Below are 20,264 nucleotides of genomic sequence, written 5' to 3'. Positions count from 1 at the left end.
TCTGTTGACAATTTTTAATGTTGTAAGCGGTAACATTTTTGGATGTCAACTTCTTGAACAAGTTTATAAAAATTATGTTTTTAAGAAATGGGCAAATCTAGGAGACCAATGAAATCAAAATGACAACATCTGAAGTAGACGTTAACGAAATAAATCTATCAGATGATGAAGATAAAATAAGAGTTTATGGTTCTACGTCTTCAGAGAATCCGTTTAAATTCAAAAGGAAATATGGCAGCAATGTTGTCAATGTTGAAGACTCTCAATCTAGCACTGACATCCAGGTCAGTGTGTTCACATGGAACACGTAGTCAATTCCTAAATTCTTTCATGACAATGTTTACATTTTTGAATTACAGGGATCTTCATGACCTGTTTTATGATGGCCCATCTGTAACTTATCTTCTGCCATCCTAAAATTAGCTGCGGAACAGTAGCTAATATAGATCTCGAATTGTCAAAAATATCATATGACCATTAGAGATATGGTTCCACAGCTATCCTAAAAAATTACTTCCATGGACCAACCATCCCTAGACCAGTCAGAGCTCAGACATAAACAAGTCTTTTTTTTGTTTTTGATGCCTTACAGCATGTACAGAAGTCAAAAAAAGTATTTATTATAAAAATGTGTTTTCATTTTCAGACTTATTTAGGTCTATTTATGTTTCTGAAAAGACTTAATTTGAATTGGTGGCCAAAGTGCACCACCTATGACATCATAAACCTGTCTGAGAATTCACAAGGACCTGAGCTATCTATATTTAATCATCTTATTGAACATTTTTACTTAACATAAGATTATTTTCCTCATTTTGTTTGGTTATAGATGGTTGCATTGTAAAGTAAATAAACATTATCTCCGTTTTTTTAGGCTCTCATGCATATATTTCTTTAGAAGACGAAGCATTGTCTTTCAATGTTGTCATAATTTCATGAAGATGCATGACCTTTTTATAAATATGCTTGGGTCTTGAAGTTTACCAATTTTGGTAACTTATCGACTTGTAGGAGTCAATATTTGCAACTTTTTAATTCAAGTCAAATATTTCTTGCTTAACACTAAATGACTATTGAAGTCATAATTTGTCTTAAATTAAAGGGAGACAAATCTTGAAACCTACAAATTTAGACCTCTACGAGTCAAAAGCAGATTTAGACTTATTTATGTCTGAGCTCTGAGTATCGACTGGAGCATGGTTTACCATAATCCAAATAATTAAGAAGTCTTGAAGTTGAACATGTTGAAAGGATACTTAACTAAAAAAAAAATTGTGACACCTTCCTACGACGTCACAGAAAAAAATAAAAATTACCTTTCAAGACGTCATAATTGTTTGAACTAGCTCATGTTGGTTTTATCACAAAACTACAAAAATTGCATTAAAACAACTATGATAAACCACAAAACATATAAATTTATACTACAAACTGCAAAACGAAATACAGAATCAATTGGTCTCACTGATTAGAGACAAGAAAGTTTATATACTATTAAAACAAATAAATAAATTGATAAAAAGTTACTCAATCATGTTAATACATTTGTGTAATATTGTGATTAACAATGATGAACGCAACCATGACCATGATGACGATGATAACTGATTTTAAATTGTCAATCGCATGTACCTATATATTAATTTGAACATTTTGAAAAAAACTATAGACTGATTATCACTTATACCTCACATTGTATTGTTTAAAGGTTAAAAAATCACTATTACCAGACAATTATCCTTATATATATATATATGTGTGTGTGTTATTTATTGTTAGAGCTTGAGGTTAGATTAAGAAAAGCTATTTATTCCATCCCATTAGTATTCGAAGAATTATCAAGTAAGAATAAAGAACAAGAAACATCCCTTGTAAAATCAAAATATTTTATGAAAAATTATTTTATTCTTGTACCATTGAAAAGCCAACAACCTCCTAGTTTGTGAATATAGACACTACATTTTTATCTTGTTTTGACAACATTTGAAAAACAAAAACAGAGAAAGAGCAATTAAAAAAAAAAACCAAAAACTGATTGCTTGCAAATTGACAGTAAAAAAACAAAAGTATAAATAACACTAAACCGATGCCCAGAAAACCAATGCATAGTAAAGACCTAGAACAGTAATAAGACAAAACAAAAGCATTGACTTTGATATATATTTAACTGTAGATATGACATCCATATAAATTTATTCTTCAATACACACATGATTATTCATGCGGTCTTATATGTAAGAAAGCCTTTATTATAGTTTCTGCTCATGATCTTTGCCCTATGACAACTGACAAATTCTTCTCTACTGTTTCCAGACACAGACAGGAATCCTTACACTTTGTAATTTTTCGCAAGAACGTTCTCTTTTGCATGTTTTGTCTGCCAGGATAAACTAATAGTATATTCATCACAAGAGATAGCAGATTATAGTCACTTATGATAGCGGATATGTTCCTAATGTTGAAACTACCCCCCCTTCCCTTTTTTCCGAATTAGACTAATAATTTATTACCGGGTTTGCACTAACATGAGCAACACGACAGGTGCCACATGTAGAGCAGGATCTGCTTACCCTTCCAGAGCACCTGAGATCACCCCCAGTTTTTGGTGGGGTTCATGTTGCTCAGTCTTTAGTTTTCTGTGTTGTGTTTTGTGTAATATTGTTTGTTTGTCTATTGGTCTTTATTTTTTAGCCATGGCGTTGTCAGTTTATTTTCGACTAATGAGTTTGAGTGTCCCTCTGGTATCTTTCGCCTCTCTTTTACATTCATTTCATATATAATTATATAAAAACCACAACAGATTCACAGATATTCGAAAATTACTACAAAACTCAAAGAAATGATATATATGGAATTAACATTTTGGATCTAAAAATAAAAATAACAAAGATAACCAAAATTTTTTTCGGCAGAAATTGTCAAGTATCTGAATCAACGTGCCATCAAATAAACATCAATCAGCTGAAATTTTCAAAGTGAAGATGCAAATTTCAAAGTAGATACAAGTATATACTATAATTCGCCGTTAATCATTTATCCAATTTCTATACTAGTTATTATTTACGTGTATGTCATCCGATTATAATTTATTCTTACATGTTCTATCAGTTGTTTATAACACTTTTTCTATTGCTATTAAAAAATAAATTCCCTAAGGACATGAACAATGCATACGGAAAAACTTTCTATGGGAAGACAATCTAATTCAATAGCAGTACATAGATATAAGAAGATGTGGTATGAGTGCCAATGAGACAACTCTCCATCCAAGTCAAAATTTATAAAAGTAAACCATTATAGGTCACAGTACGGTCTTCAACACGGAGCCTTGGCTCACACCGAACAGTAAGCTATAAAGGGCCCCAAAAAATTACTAGTGTAAAACCATTCAAACGGGAAAACCAACGGTCTAATCTATATAAAAAACGAGAAACGAGAAACACTTATGAACCACATCAACAAACGTGTATATTTCTTTGGGATATGGACAAAATAAAAGATGTTCTATATAAAACAAGTCCTTGTATGATCAAGTGTGCGTCTTTTATTAGAAAAATAAGCTATTTAATAAAAAGAAAAAAAACGTATTTACATTTTGTGTTCATTTTGTAGTTTCATACGACTTTAAAGTATTTTTTTAAGAAGAAACATATCTATTTATGCATATGCGACAGTCAGGGGTAATACTTATACAAATGTTCTTTATTTACCATGTTTACTGATAAAAGTAATTATTGTGGAGGTAGAGTTATATCCCTTAGACTTTCAGATTTTTTTTACTTTTATAAACTGTAAAAAAGTCTTATTCATTGTTATTTTCTTCTTTTCTTGAATTTCTCTTGACTATATTGTTTTAATTGAGTGTTTTATAGTTTTTCATGAATAGCTGTCTTTACTATTCATAAAAGTATAATTTCATGGACAATGTAAATTTCACTTGTCTGTTATCTTCAAATCACTGATAATTTACAAGCCTCCAGGTAGCAATGTTTAAAGGCTTTGTGCAGTTACTTAACATCTGTGTGCAATAGACTTCTTTAATACTTCTTCAGATGAAAGGTTGAACTCTAATTGAAAAATAGTAAGCAAAGCAAGAAAATATTGTTATGGCATGTTTTAACCTTCCAAAACTTGAGAATTTAAGGGTATAAAAAAAGATTACCTATATTATCAGTAAATGTTTTAGAAGATTAAGGGGAGATTATTCAAACCTTGAAAATATAATAAAAATCTTACAAATTTACTTATACAAGTAATTATCATTTACATCTTAAGATATGATCTGTATTTTAATAAGATTGTTTGATTCCATGCATTGATTTTCATGGTTACTGGCCTGTTTGTGTTACCATAATTTGGACTCAGGGAATATATTACAATTTGTTTTTCAGTATGATGAAGATGCACAAACACAATCTCTCATATCAAGCTCAGGATCTAAATCAAGGTAAAGCTACATTATATATATAGATATATATTTCTATAAAAAATGATACTATTTCATGTATTTACAAGTAAGCTATAAGACTTAATTAAAACACTATTTGTTAACGCAACTGGAAGTATTAGTGGTTTCATTATCAATCAGATCATGTGGGCTGAAACTTTTCCTATTTGTAGTTAGAATTTTTCAATAATAATTTATGACTACTTTTTACAAAATTCCTCGACACACAGTGCTTTACAATATATTTCACATGTTCTATGAATACCTTATAGAAAAGTTCCCTCTTATCACTCCGATTACTCTTTGTCATATAATACCCATGAAATAAGTTTAGTTATTTCTGAGTAAATCACCCACATTCACAAGTGTAAAAAACCAACGCTAAGAGTTATTAAGTGAATTCCCTTGTATTTTAAAGTTTTATATTGTTCGATTAAAATGATGCATCATGGGTCATAACCAATGATGCCCTGATGGTAAGAATGTATAATTTATTGATTTGATTTTTCAAAAAACATGCAGTTTACTGTGGAACTCATTCATTTTCGTGGATAATTGATTTCGTGGTTATACAAAAGTCTGCATACAAGCCTATAGAAAATTTGTACTTTGTTGAACATTTAAATTCCTTGTTCCGGGCCGGCCTGTAAACACAAAATCCACAAAAATTGGTAATCCACGAATAATAATGAATTCACAGTATATGATTTAATATAAACTTAATCATGTTAATAGATAATTTAAAGGGTTCTATCTTTGCTATTATGATTTAAAGTTTTGATAAACTCTTTTTGAAGGAAAATCGTGAAAAGCACCTGGTAAGAAATTTGTTATATTTTTCTGAAGGGTTTATTTAAACAACGTTAATTAACTGATGTTATATAATCCTAAGCAACCTTTACCAGGCAGCCCTTCCAAAGTTTGTCTGACAATCAGTATGTAAGAAAAAGAAATGGCTAAATGGGTAGAAATAAGATCAAATTTTAAAGAGGCCAAGCAGACTTGTAAGCTCCTTGATTTTACTTGGTCCCAATGGAATTTACATGCCCTTTATATAATGAGAAAAAAAAAGAATTAAGCTAGACTAATTGGCAAGTTGATAATGGGTTAATATCATGAATATTGTGAGAGAAAAATGAAATAATCTTGACTAATTGGCAAGTTGATAATGGGTTGATATAGTCAGGAAAAAAATGAAATAAGCTTGGCTAATTGGCAAGTTGAACTTCAGTTAAGCTTGTCCTCTGTAAAATATGCTTGCATTTGATTAGCAAAGAGTCTACTTATTTCTACCATTGCTAAATTAGTGTTCAGTAAATTGTTTGATAGAATATTTGGCACATGATATTGAAATTGAAAAATTGCACTTATTTTCTATTTCTCATTCTGGTCAGACATACTACCATGTATACATACAAGTTTCTCAAGATTGGGCGACCACATTTCAGATAATCTAGCCTCTGCTTTCCACCTTTTCACACACTACCTTTCTTTAATTCAACCTAATTTTGTTTCATCACTGGTGATTTTGCAGTAGGAAATCTGCAGTTTCTAACCTGTCTGTAAGCAGAACTGACGAGAATGTTAGTGTCATATCCTCAAGGTCATGGCACTATAGGTAAGGTCGTTCCCAGCTTTGTACATTATATCAAGACTGTATGTTCTTTTTGCTTTATTTTTACATACTGTAGTATATAATTACTGGTAAATATAAGGGTAATAATCATTAGAGTGTATATATTGTGTGCTTATTTCAGTTTAGAGATTAGAATATATATATACTGTAAACCAATTAATTTTTGCAAGTGATTTATTTTCACAACTTTTGCAAGTACCGGTAGAAATAATGCGAATTTAATTTGTCGCAAATATTTGAAACTTGGATCTTCCCTTATACTTTTCATATATAATGAAAATGAGAAGATCACGAGAAATAAATCATGGTGAAATAGGCTAGAAATAACATAACACGAAATAAAAGTCTGCACAAAAATAAGTTGGGTTATAGTAAACTTGATTTCAGTGTAAAGATGGGGAATGGTGATTAAGATTTTTTGTTGACATTTTTTTAAACCACATTGTCAGAATAATTTGTCTCACATTGACCATTTTGACCAACATTGTGCAGCAATAGATACACTCAATCACTGTTGGGGAATTGCCAGTATTTTTGCTACAGTCTATGCTTTTATTTATATGTATTCAGCTTCTGGACCTTTACTATTCAAGTTTGATTATTTTGTAATTAGGATGGGAAAATGTAGAAAAATTCATTTGTAATCAATGTAATTTTTACTATTTTCCAAAATTCATTTCTGAAAGCTAGAATCAGAATCTTTGATTAATATTATGAGTTATCCCCCCTTGTTACAGTTGGTCTAACTTGTATTTATAACTATAACTTATTGATTTTGATGAAAAATTGTATTGATACGTAAACTTGGTATTTCTTCTTATATTTTGATATATAAAACTTTCCAAAAATGTTCAGTATGAGTAACTATGTTAACCTTATAAATAAAGCATGTTGGATCTGGAAGTGAAGTAAAATTGATAAAATTACATACCAGATATTTAAAAAAAAAACAAACATAATACAATCAGACAAGACATGTTTACTTCTCACCATTGGTCTTTCTTGCATCAAGCATGTCATGCTTCTTCAAAGTGGAAAATTATGTTTAACTCCTACAAAATTATAAATTTAGAGTCAAACTCAGATTTCAGATTTGAAATTTTAAGAAAGGACTTTAATTTCTGGCCAGAGCACTGACTCTTTTATCATGTTTATGGTGTTGGATTAATTTTCAATTGTTGCAAAATGCAGTATTCATATGCATGCAGTATTGTAATAGTACATAAACTGTGGATTCATTGTTATTTGTGTAATACCAATTTTTATGGATTGTGTGGGTTTACCACGAATTTAAATGTTCAATGAAGTACAAAATGTTCGTATATTTTGTATTCAGATTTTGTCAAAACCACAAATTCAAGTATCCACGAAAATACATTTTTTTCCTCAATCCACGAAAAATTTAATTGGTATCCACAAAAATAAATGAATCAACAGTATTTAGTTTCTATTAATCATGTTAATGTTATCTTAATAAATTTAGGTTTGATATTTATTTCAGAAAATGACTTTTATAAAAATAATGTTTTAACTTTTACAACAGAATTAACATGATTAAGATAACATAAAAATAAGGAGATGTGGTATAATTGCCAATGAGACAACTTTCCACCAGACACCAAATGACATAGAAGTTAACAACTATAGGGTACTTAAAAAAACTGAAAACTTGGGGGAAAAACATTGTAAAAAATATATCAAAAGGAACAAGATAAATTTTTATATATATACATTGTACTACAAGTTCGTGAGAACAAAATATACCAAATTTAAAAAAGATGAGAAAATTGAAAAGAAAACAATCCAGATAAGTGTTATTTTAAGAAAGGCTATAAAAGTGTAAAATGATAGAGATAGAATTTGTTGAAGTATATCTGTAAGCATTTTCTTCTTTTGAATTATTTAGAATAATTTTTTCGTACTTTATTGTATTTTAGGTGGTGGCAGCATCCAAAGGTTCGTGATAACTGTCGAGTTGTGATTGGGGCTTTTGTTTTAACTTTGATAGGCTTATGTAAGTATAGATACTATATACATTAATTATATCCACTTCATTTAAACTCTAGTGGATAGTTGTCTTATTGGCAATCATACCACATCTTCTTATTTTTATATGTTCCAAAAGAATTAAAGATGTCGATGAGTGTTTTGGTTTAATGTTTTTCTGAATATTTTTTTATTTTATTCATTCAATATTTTCAAGATCAATAATTCAATAATTCTAATTTGCAGCCATATTTTTATTTGACAAAACCTTAGAAATCTGCAGGATGATCTGTCTGCCAGTCGTCATTAGATAAAATAATCAAAACAAAAACAAGAAGCAAAACACACCCAAAAAAATGTTATATAATTATGATGGGTGGATTGCTATTTAAAGTCCAGCAGCAAGTTAAACATTGTTAAATAGATATTCAGGACGAGTACATGATTATTAAATATGATTATCAACCCTACTTTATACTAGTCTGACAAACTGAGCCATTTTTAGCTCACCTGGCCCTTTGAGGGCCATGTGAGCTTTCGCATCACTTGGTGTCCGTCGTCGTCCTTCGTCTGTCGTCCTCATCGTCTGTCGTCGTAAACTATTTCAAGAATCTTCTCCTCTAAAACTACTGGGCCAAATACCTTCAAACTTTAACTTTATGTTCCTTAGGGTATCTAGTTTATAAATTATATCCAAAGTTTTGATCCATCAACAAACATGGCCGCCATGGCTAAAAATAGAACATAGGGGTCAAATGTAGTTTTTGGCTTATATCTCAAAAACTAAAAGATTTAGAGCAAATCTGACACTGGTTAAAATGTTCAATAGGTCAAGTTCTATCAGCCCAGGAATTTTCAGACGAACGGAACAACCCATTGTTGGGTTGCTGCCACTAAATTGGTAATTTTAAGGAAATTTTGCAGTTTTTGATTATCTTGAATATTATTGAAGATAAAGATAAACTATAAACAGCAAAAATGTTCAGCAAAGTAAACTCTGCAAAAAAGTTAACATGACCAAAATTGTCAATTGACCCCTTAAGGAGTTATTGCCCATTAAAGACAATTTTACACAATTTGTTCATCATGTTTGCTAACATTAAAAAATCTTCTCCTCTGAAACTACTGGGCCTAATACTTCTAAACTTTAACTGAATGTTCCTTAGGGTAACTGATTTATAAAGTGTATCCTGAGTTTTGATCCATTAACAAACATGGCTGCCATGGCTAAAAATAGAACATAGGGGTCAAAAGCAGTTTTTGGCTTTTATCTCAAAAACTATAGCAGTTAGAGCAAAAGTGACATGGAGTTAAAGTGATGAATAAGTCAAGATCTATCTGCTATGAAATTTTCAGACCAATTGGACCACCCATTGTAGGGTTACTGTCCAAAATAGTTTATTTTTATGAAATTTTACTGTTTTGGTTATTATCTTTAATATTATAATAGATAGAGAGAAAGTGTAAATGGCAAAAATGTTCAGCTAAGTAGGATCTACAAATAAGTTAAATGATCAAAATAGTCAATTGACTCCTTAAGGTCTTTGGTTTGACCCTGCCAGGATTTGAATTACAGTAGCAAAAATGAATTTATTGGATTTTTATTGGAAATATTCCCTATTGAAAACAAGTCTAGGTATACAGACATTTATTTAAGGAACACTTTTAAAAGTAATCACTGTCTGCCTTTCATCTGTTGTTGTATGCGTGTTTTCTTTTTCGATTTAGAAAATTTGAAGACATTTTTTAAAATTTTTTTTATATGAAATGTTATCGATGTTAAAGACAATTGAGTTTTGAAGAATTCAGTTACAATATTGACAATCCTGCGAATGAGATTTTTTGTTTTTTAAAGCTGATATTTGGTTGAGTTTAAATTTGAATGTCACACATTTCAAGCTGTTTTCAATGGGATAGAATTAATTGGAATTAAATTATTCATTCATTATAACATTTGATTGATAGTGTATCAATTAAAAAATATGGGGTGAATGTACTCGTTACAAAGTTCTTTATTTGTAGAGTTTAAATGAATAAAGAACTGAAGGTCACTACATTGTTTTTCTATACGACTTAGTATTTAGTAGGATGCCAGTTCTTATTACCTTAGAATCTTTGTTCTGATTTATTAGATATGACGAAAGTTTTAAATTAAATTAAATTATTTTTTCAGTATTAGTTATAACTGGTGTTGCAATAATGATCTCGCCATTTAGAGGTAAGATATTAAAAAATTGATTGTTACAATTTTTATATAAACATCCTTTCATTGCTCTTATTTTCTTCTTTAATCTGACTAACAGGTACAAAAAGCATAAATTGAAGACAAATATACCATACAAATGTTTCTTCAAATGTTCTTATAAGATGTGGTGTTATGATTGCCAATGAGACAACTCTCCACAAGAGACCAAATGACACAGAAATTAACAACTATAGGTCACTGTATGGCCTTCAACAATGAGCAAAGCCCATACCGCTTAGTCAGCTATAATGTGTTGCTGAGGTGACATAAGATTTTTGTAAGCTATTGTTTATTTGATTATACTTATCTACCATTCAGTATGGTGTTCAATATACTGTATACCTGTGTGATAAAGTTAACACTGTGTTGAATAAGAGAGAACAGCCTTTGTATATACCCTGGGTCCCCTTTCATTGTTTAACGAACACGATGCATTAAAAATTATAAATTAATGAGAACATTAACATTATTTGGGGTTATCAAGCCGATTCTTACTAAAATTCCTGGATCAGATCCAAAGATTACCCTCTTTTCTGGAAAGATGTCTGAGAATGAACTGTCAAGTATTTTTATATGTTATTGATGACAGATGTATTATGGTATGATATTGTATGTAAAGTCTGTCCTGTCAAGAAACCACTATGCAGTAACTCAGATTTGCTTGATCATGTTTAATGAATCTTTCCAAAATATTTAAAGTGCATTGTTATTACAAATCAATTTGTTTTATCACGATTAGCTTCCTTTTAATATTGATTCATTGAAGATATTTCAAGCCATATTAAACCTTTTAAATTTCTCCATATGAATGACTTCAAAGTCATGACAATCATCTAGTGAAAGTGTTCTTTACTCTACAGTGTATCTTAGGGGTCATTTATAATTGTCAACCATTTTCCAAAGTGTACAAAACGTACACTTGGGGGGAGGGGGTTAAAAAATCTACATTTTTACTGTACGCTTTTTTTTTAATTTCCGGAATTTTTTTTTACCGCGATGAAGCCATTTATCATCTCTGCGTTTGAAAATAAACGTGAAATTGTACATTAAAAGTAGCATGTGTCTTTTTCTTGCAGGACTGACTGCTTCTTATAAGTTGATCTCATCTGTGACTTGTATTTTTGATAATAAAAAAACTGAGTTTTATGTGTTTGTTCTTGTCTTGTGCTGTAACACCACTGTCCCATGTTAGAGGGAGGGATTGGATCCAGTAAATAGGTTTGACCCCACTGCATATATACTATTATTGATTCTTGTCTTGAAATCTGAAAATGGTTGATGTACACTTTTTGAGGGAGGGTGGGGGGTCTTAAAAAGTGTATGTTTTGTACACTTTGGAAAATGGTTGACAATTATGGATGACCCCATAACTGAAAACACTCATTACAAAATGTGTTTTGAATTACTGGTATATATTTGATTTTTACTATTTTATATATATCTGATTATTACTGCAGGATGGCATAGTTTGGTGTTCTTTATTGGAGGATCATTGTTTCTCATACCAGGCTGTAAGTTTATGTATGGTTAATTCAGACATTTTTAATTGCATTTTTAATTGGGATTTTTGACCGGGATTTTTGACCAACGGTTAGAATTGTCAGATTCATCATGTTCATTATTGTGATTTGAGGAAATGCAACACACAAATAATGCTATCAAACTTAAAAAATGCAAGTTTAACTTTTGCAAATCCTTTCCCATCACTGTTTTTGCCAGAATGAAAACATAGCAAACTTAGCTTGTATCACATAATGTATCAGCAGGAAAGATCAATATCTGTTGCGTTTGCAGGAGGGATGGGGAGCTAACATTGTTCAATGATGGTTGCCTTATCATGCATTTAAAGAGAACTATAAAATGATTGGTTTTAAAAAATTTGAAACCTTGCCTTGGTAGTGATAACAACAAAACTTGGAGATATGTCAGATGTTTTGTGTCCTCTAAATGAAAAAAATAGACTATTTATCATAAAGGGGAATGTGGTATTGGGGTATCAAAGATTTATATAAAAATAAAAGATGTGGTATAATTGCCATTGAGACATCTCTCCACCAGAGACCAAATGACATAGAAGTTAACAACTATAGGTCACCGTACTACCTTCAACAATGAGCAAAACCCATACCCCATAGTCAGCTATAAAAGTATTATAGTTTATATCAGCAGAATCTCATCACGCATCAATCATTTCATTGGGAGTTATGTCCCTTGGTAATTTAAATGATATTAAAAGTCATTAATTTAAATGTCAAATAAAAGATTAATGAAAATTATGTTAAATGTTTTCATCACGAATATGTTGGATTAGCTTGAAAATCTGCTCTGATCCATTATTTATTTTTGAGTTTTGCTCTTTGAAATGTGAATGATATGGAAAATCAACTTTGTTAGTGCTCTCTGCTATATTTCTGATCAAAATTTTCATAAAATTTATGTCAAAGGTTTCCAAAATAATTATGGACAAGTTCTTGAAATTAGAGTCGATCAAATTTTGTTTTTGGGGCCGATATTCCCTTGGTAGTATAGAGGTAATAGAAGATTAGCTTTATTAGCTCTCTCACTCCTACATTTGTATTCAGAGATTAAAATCAATTAAGAAATAATTAAAAGGGGCTTGAATTTATATTGAGTTAACCACAGGTTGGCCCTTTATACCAAATATTTTACCTTGTGCGATCGGCATAATGGGCCAAACCTTGGCAAAATCAATATAACTTCAAGCCCCCATGAATTATTTCTATTCTGATAGTCACTGATAGACGGAAAGTCGTAATTCATTTGGATGGAAGTGCTTTAGGTGAATGGAAATATTAGCTGTTCCGTAATTGAACAGTATTTATATTGACGCAAAAGACATGTTTGAATGTAGTTAAATATGATTATCTCACTTTTGTTTGAGAAAATGGGCTTTCAACAAATTTTTATCATCTTTTGTTGACTATCCTTTTCACATTTGTGCATTTTCCTGTAGAATGCTTACATTCATAATGACGTCATTTAAACCTTCTGACTTTGCATTGGCTAACGATGGTAACTCATTTAGTAAAAGCATATGATGTAGGAGTATGATTGGAACAGCCTAAACAAATCACGACGTTGCAGATCAGCAGACATATGAATATGTTCGTATTTAACTATGGTTGTGTACTTTTGAAGAACATCATATTAGAATGTCAAATTTAACATCATCAATATGTCGGACAAGTTCGTAAATCAGCCATGATCATATATTTGGAGTAAAGTATATGCTCTTTGGTAATGTAAGTGATATTGAAAATTCATATATATATCAATGGAGGACACGGACTAATCTGTCATAATCTTGTTTATTTTGGCCTTTTTAGTTTTAGTTTATAAAGCCTTTACTTTATCATTTTTATACGACCGCAAAAAAATTTTGTGGTCGTATATTGGTATGACGTTGGCGTCGTCGTCGTCGTCGACGTCGTCGTCGTCGTCCAGCGTCGTCGTCGTCGTCGTCCGGCGTCGTCGTCCGAATACATATTGGTTTTCGCACTCTAACTTTAGTTTAAGTGAATGGATCTTTTTGAAATTTGACCATAAGGTTAAATACCACAAAAGGAAGGTTGGGATTGATTTTGGGGGTTATGGTACCAACAGTTAAGGAATTAGGGGCCAAAAAGGGGCCAAAAATGAGCATTTTCTAGTTTCCAGACAATAACTGTGGAACGGTGTATGGATCTCTCTGAAATTATACTACAAGTTTCCATACCACAAAGGGATGGTTAGGATTTGCTTTGGGGGGTTATGGCTCAAACCGTTTAGGAATTAGGGGCAAAAAAGGGGGAAAAACAAGGTTGTCCTGGTTAATGGACAAATACTTTAGTACAAAACATAATTTAAAGCAGTGTAAGGGAGATAAATCAAATACATCATTGAAATTATCTCCCTTACACTGCTTTTAAATTATGTATAAAGTAATGGTTAATGAACAATAAAGATAATCTAAAACAGTGTAAGGGAGGTAATCCAAATACAACGTTTTGGTTACTTCCCTTACTCTGCTTTTAAATTATGTTTAAAAAAATGCATATTTATAAAGGAAGACCAGTAAAAATATCTGCAAATGTTTTCATCTTTTTTTTTTACAAAAAAATCCATATGAAAGATTTGACACTATATTTTTATTAATTCTATTATAAAATAGATTAAGTTAGCACTATGGTAAATTTAAATGGGTAATTATGGTTGCCAACTCCATTGGAAATTTGAATTGAGATTATGACCATATCTTGAGGGAAAGAATTTTTTTGGGGGAAAAAGGGGGGGGGGGGGGGATAAAAAGAAATTGTGGGGGGCCAATTTTTTCTCATTTCAGATTTCAGAAATTAAAAAGAATTATTCTTCAAATATTATTTTTTTTTCAAATTTCAAATATTGAAAAATTTCAAGAAGTAATCTTTAATTGCACAGTATGGCGCATTAGATTTGTAAAATCTTTGATCACATTTATTTATTTGTTATGCCGAATCTAACAGTGTATTTAGATTTTTAATTTTGGGTCCAGTTTTCAAATTGGTCTACATTAATGTCCAAAGGGTCCAAAATTAAACTTTGTTTGATTTTAGCAAAAATTGAATATATGAGGTTCTTTGATATGCTGAATCTAAACATGTATTTAGATTTTTGATTTTTGGCCCAGTTTTCAAGTTGGTCCAAATTGGGGTCCAAAATTAAACTGTTTGATTTCAACAAAAATTGAATATATGGGGTTCTTTGATATGCTGAATCTAACCATGTATTTAGATTTTTTATTTGTGGACCCCGTTATCTAATTGGTTCATATTGAGGTCAAAAGGGTCCAAAATTAAACTTTGTTTGATTTCATCTAAAATTGAATTATTGGGGTTCTTTGATATTCCAAATCTAACCGTGTATTTAGGTTCTTAATTTTGGGTCCTGTTTTTTAAATTGGTCTACATTGAGGTCCAAAGGGTCCAAAATTAAACTTTGTTTGATTTTAACAAAAATTGAATTCTTGGGGTTCTTTGATTTGCTGAATCTAAACATGTGTTTAGATTTTTGATTATGGGCCCAGTTTTCAAGTTGGTCCAAGATAGGGTCCAGTATTTAAACTTTGTTTGATTTCAACAAAAATTGAATATATGGGGTTCTTTGATATGCTGAATCTAAACATGTATTTAGATTTTTGATTATGGGCCCAGTTTTCAAGTTGGTCCAAATTGGGGTCCAAAATTAAACTTTGTATGATTTCAACAAAAATTGAATATATGATGTTCTTTGATATGCTGAATCTAACCATGTATTTAGATTTTTTATTTGTAGGCCCCGCTATCAAATTGGTTCATATTGAGGTCAAAAGGGTCCAAAATTAAACTTTGTTTGATTTCATCGAAAATTGAATTATTGGGGTTCTTTGATATGCCAAATCTAACCGTGTTTTTAGATTTTTAATTTGGGTCCCGTTTTTTAAATTGGTCTTCATTGAGGTCCAAAGGGTCCAAAATTAAACTTAGTTTGATTTTAACAAAAATTGAATTCTTGGGGTTCTTTGATATGCTGAATCTAAACATGTATTTAGATTTTTGATTATGGGCCCAGTTTTCAAGTTGGTCCAAGTTGGGGTCCAAAATTAAACTTTTTTTGATTTTAACAAAAATTGAATATATGGGGTTCTTTGATATGCTGAATCTAACCATGAATTTAGAATTTTTATTTGTGGGCCCCGCTATCAAATTGGTTCATATTGAGGTCAAAAGGGTCCAAAATTAAACTTTGTTTGATTTCATCAAAAATTGAATTATTGGGGTTCTTTGATATTCCAAATCTAACCGTGTATTTAGATTTTTAATTTTAAGTCCCGTTTTTTAAATTGGTCTACATTAAGGTCCAAAGGGTCCAAAATTAAACTTAGTTTGATTTTAGCACAAATTGAATTCTTGGGGTTCTTTGATATGCTGAATCTAAACATGTGTTTAGATTTTTGATTATGGGCCCAGTTTTCAAGTTTGTCCAAGTTGGGGTCCAAAATTAAACTTTGTTTGATTTTAACAAAAATTGAATATATGGTGTTCTTTGATATGCTGAATCTAACCATGTATTTTGATTTTGGACATTGGACCATAATAGGTAAATTAAAAAAATTCAAGTTCTTAGACCACATTCTTTCTGTGTCAGAAACCTATGCTGTGTCAAATATTTAATAGCAATCCAAATTCAGAGCTGTATCAAGCTTGAATGTTGTGTCCATACTTGCCCCAACTGTTCAGGGTTCGACCTCTGCGGTCGTATCAAGCTGCGCCCCAGCGAAGCATTTTATTATAACATGTATAATGTTGTTTTTGTCTATTTCAGTGTACCATGTGACATACATATATTTGGCAGCTACAGGAAGAAATGGTTATTCATTCCATAACATATCTGTGTTTAGCTGATACTAGTAAAAGTCTGTGTAGTTAACGTTTAGTTGGAATTAACATGACAGTCTGTACTAGACAATCATTTCTGGTATTAGTCAGACTTATAATTTGGTTGATACATGTATGAAATCTCATTCATGTAAATTAGAAAATTTTTCTCAAATACATGTATCACCACATGATATTAAATTAAATATGAATGTAATCAGTCACTACCTCTGTAAATCTGTAATCTGTGGGAAATCTTTTATCTGCTTTGTAGTATTTGTAGTAAGAGTGTATAATGCTTGAATTAGATAGATCTGTCCAAAAAACCATACAAGCACACACAGATCTCACAAGTTGTAAAAAATCTCATATGTAATTAATTGTACGTCTAACTTTTTGACACTATGCACATATGATTGATGTTTTTTTCAGTTTTTGTCTCGCCTTGATGGAGTCAAAAAGCGAGACATAGGTATGCTGTTTCCGGCAGTGGCGTCAACAATGTATTAGTTTGTGATTAGTTCAGTTCATAGGGAACCACTATTGGTAGGTCAATGATATTTGGTATGCAGTTGACAAATCTCATTTCCATGAAGATTGTTTGGCCCTGTACCTTCGGTCATGGTTCATTGACTTTGAATATTTTGTATAACTTCCATGTTGAAGTATTGTTAGTTTGATTTCATTGTTGCATTTTACTATCAAAATAACAAAAAGGTCAGACATATCTCTGCGTTAACAGTTTACTACTGAAAACATGCAACAACAAATGCATTATTACCAGAGTATTTAAAGCTCAATACATTGATAGCTTGGGTAATTTATATGGGTTTTTGTTTATTTTTGTTTTTTTTATATTGTTTTTGTAATATTTTGTTATTTTTTATTTTACAATTTTAAACAAGTAGATGAATATCTGAAACTTGAATATTTCAAAACAAGGTATGTCTATAAATAATTGTTGACATAAAGATTATACCCAACAGAGATTGAATGTAAAGACAGATCATTTAGAAGATGTTTCATGTAAGTCATTGTTTTTTTTCAGGGTATTTACATCATTGTACAAAGTTCAGCTGTTCATTTGGATTTGTACTTTTTTATTTTTATTTAAAGTTCAAATATGAAAGTTCACTGTGTATTTCTCATACTTCTAAAAGTCTTTTGTAACAAAAATGCACATATATTATGTAGTAACATTTAACTGATAAATTATACCTCCACATACTCTAGGCAAGGGACTATATTGTGATCACCTTGTTTGTTTATCAGTTTGTCCATCTGTCTGTCCTTTCATACAACAAATATTTTTGGGTTACTTTTTTCAGAAACTACTAAAAAGGTTTTTTTTTGTCAGAAGTTTGAGAGTCACTGTTACATAAGGCACTTTTTTGATCCATCAGTTAACTTCTTCCTGTTTGCCAATACTTTATCAATTTTTTTAATGAACTTAAAAAAAATTGTCACACATTTCTCCAATACTGTTGAACAGAATGACTTCATTTTAAGTCAGTGCTTCAACTTTGATGAGATTTAATATATATGCCTGTTTTTCATCTGTTAGACACCTAATTCCTGTTTTCCAATACTATGAAAAACGAGTCTTGCACAGCTCATATAGATCAATGTATCAGAAATAGGAATTAGGTGTTGGGGTTTGCTTTGCATTCTTGTCGTATATTACATTCAGATACTAAATTACGCAAAACATGCAATGTAAACAACATTTATATATTAAGCAGCTTTTTTGTTTCACAATCAATACTAGATTTTTATCATGGTATATCAGTTTTCATTTGAATGTAAGAACACATACCAATTAGTAGATAAATACTCTTATTCCAAGCTGTTTAATGGATGAGTGTTTAGGAATGTACTCACGGTTGGTCATGTGTTCTTGTTTGTTTATTTTTTTCATTCATTCATTCATTCATGTGTGTTCACTTTACATTCTTAGCTCCTTTTAAGGGGAGTAAAAATACAACTGTTAATTTGAAAATGAATCTTCTGCATCCTGTTGTTACTAGTTTTGTCTGCCTTGCCAAAATGCAAGACAAAGGGAAGTTAATGTGGCATAAACTATTTGTTCAAAACTATACATTTCGTAAGGTATAAGACCTGGATACCTGATATTTTGTATACAGATGCATTATGTTCTATGCACTGAAGTTTCTGTCTGTTATCCTTGACCTCATTTTCAAGGTTAAGTGACTGCTAAAAAAACTATAGTTATTTTATCACACCGTTTTTTTTTTATTATGAATAATGAGACATCCATATTTGGTATATAGGTACATGTTCCTCAGATGGGGTTCACCTATTAAACCTTAACTTCATTTAATGAATCAGTGATTGTTAGGTCCATTTCTCAGATACTATAAGCAATAGGTCATCTATATTTGGTGTATGAAATGATTGTAAGGTGAACATGTTCGTAAGATTATGTGATACATGTAGCAAAACCTTGTCTTACAGACTCAGATCTGCTGACATGTAATTTTTTTTTGCCTAATGCATCTTTATCAGAGCTTGTAACCAAAACTAATTTAGCTATTTTTTTGCCAAAAATACCAGTTTAAGAAAACATTGAAAGGTGTCTTTTTCTAAGATTACATTCTGATCCACAATATCTCACAAAATCACAAAAAAATTACATTCTAATTAGAAAACTGTATCGACTCCTCTTTAACAAATGATTTTGTTTTTATGCTACGGTGTCGGTGGCATTAAGTGTTACCCTTGACCATCCGTCCTTCCGCCTTTCTGTCCTTCTGTCCATCTGCAGTCCTATTTTCGTTTGTTTTGAAGCTTGAGCGGAGGCATTTGTGTCCTTGGACACATTCTTTTTTTATTTTGATTTGTTTTGATGTTTGCTGTAACAAAATCTAGACACTGCCAATTTTTTTTTTAATTTTGGTTTGAATTTTTAAGTTTGGATCATATATTTCATTTTCAATATCTGGACAGAGATTGCTGTCAATACAATTCAGTTACAAATGAAAATAAGAATTTGAGACATAAACAAAACTGTTGTCTAACCTTACCTTATATTTTATTTCCCTTAAAATATTATTCACAAAATATGTTTTTTTTATAATTCTTAAAAATTCTGACAACATAGTGTTGTTCAGCAACTCAGTAATATTGGCTTAGATATCATAATATCTAAAAAAAAAATTTACCAAAATAAATATCTAAAACATGCTGTGGGTAAAAATGTGACTAAAAATGGGATGAAAAAACTAATTTATATGTTATGTAAGTTTTTTTTAAAATATGATATTTACAGGTATATAAATAGGTTACCGGCAAGAGTTTGAGTCGACCACAGACACTTCCAAGGATTACCAGAATCACTGTTAATTAGAATGCTAAGTCAGGGTTATACTATATATATCTTGTAATTTTTGTGTTGGGTTTTATTCCTAGTTTTAGCCTTAGTTTAGACAGTTAAATCTTTGCTATGTTTATTACTTAGGTTTATGGACTTGTACAATGTGTTCCAATGAACACTGAAATGTTTGTGTAAAGGTTAGTTTCACAGTTAGATGTCTACCT

At 30.8% G+C, this 20,264-nt stretch overlaps 1 protein-coding gene across 4 annotated transcripts; it reads left to right on the top strand.

The window, feature by feature from the left end:
- Positions 1 to 32: 32 nt before the first annotated feature.
- LOC127711261 (transmembrane protein 134-like) lies at positions 33 to 18,492 on the top strand. 4 transcript variants are annotated; one of them, XR_007986620.1, is made up of 8 exons: positions 33 to 284; positions 4,392 to 4,447; positions 5,982 to 6,065; positions 8,021 to 8,097; positions 10,243 to 10,287; positions 11,772 to 11,825; positions 16,654 to 17,423; positions 17,712 to 18,492. XR_007986620.1 is itself a non-coding variant. In XM_052217259.1 (7 exons), the coding sequence occupies exons 1-7, from the start codon at positions 120 to 122 to the stop codon at positions 16,731 to 16,733; spliced, it is 561 nt and encodes a 186-aa protein (XP_052073219.1). In that variant the 5' UTR covers positions 33 to 119; the 3' UTR covers positions 16,734 to 18,492. The 4 variants fall into 4 exon arrangements, 3 of the variants coding, with proteins under 3 accessions (XP_052073219.1, XP_052073220.1, XP_052073221.1); XM_052217259.1 differs by having other exon boundaries at positions 16,654 to 18,492; XM_052217260.1 differs by lacking the exon at positions 5,982 to 6,065 and adding an exon at positions 5,245 to 5,265 and having other exon boundaries at positions 16,654 to 18,492.
- The last annotated feature ends 1,772 nt before the right edge of the window (positions 18,493 to 20,264 follow it).

This window comes from Mytilus californianus, unplaced genomic scaffold (genome assembly GCF_021869535.1).
Source record: "Mytilus californianus isolate M0D057914Y unplaced genomic scaffold, xbMytCali1.0.p SCAF_8, whole genome shotgun sequence".
NCBI classification, from domain to species: Eukaryota; Metazoa; Mollusca; class Bivalvia; order Mytilida; family Mytilidae; genus Mytilus; species Mytilus californianus.
This window is presented reverse-complemented; position numbering and strand designations above follow the sequence as displayed.

Bases quoted from the DNA above. Each gene is read 5' to 3' on its own strand.
- LOC127711261 (XM_052217259.1), top strand. From the start codon at position 120: ATGACAACATCTGAAGTAGACGTTAACGAAATAAATCTATCAGATGAT. The intron at 4,448-5,981 runs GTAAAGCTACAT...GTGATTTTGCAG, and splicing joins AGCTCAGGATCTAAATCAAG to TAGGAAATCTGCAGTTTCTA. The intron at 11,826-16,653 runs GTAAGTTTATGT...TGTCTATTTCAG, and splicing joins ATTGTTTCTCATACCAGGCT to TGTACCATGTGACATACATA.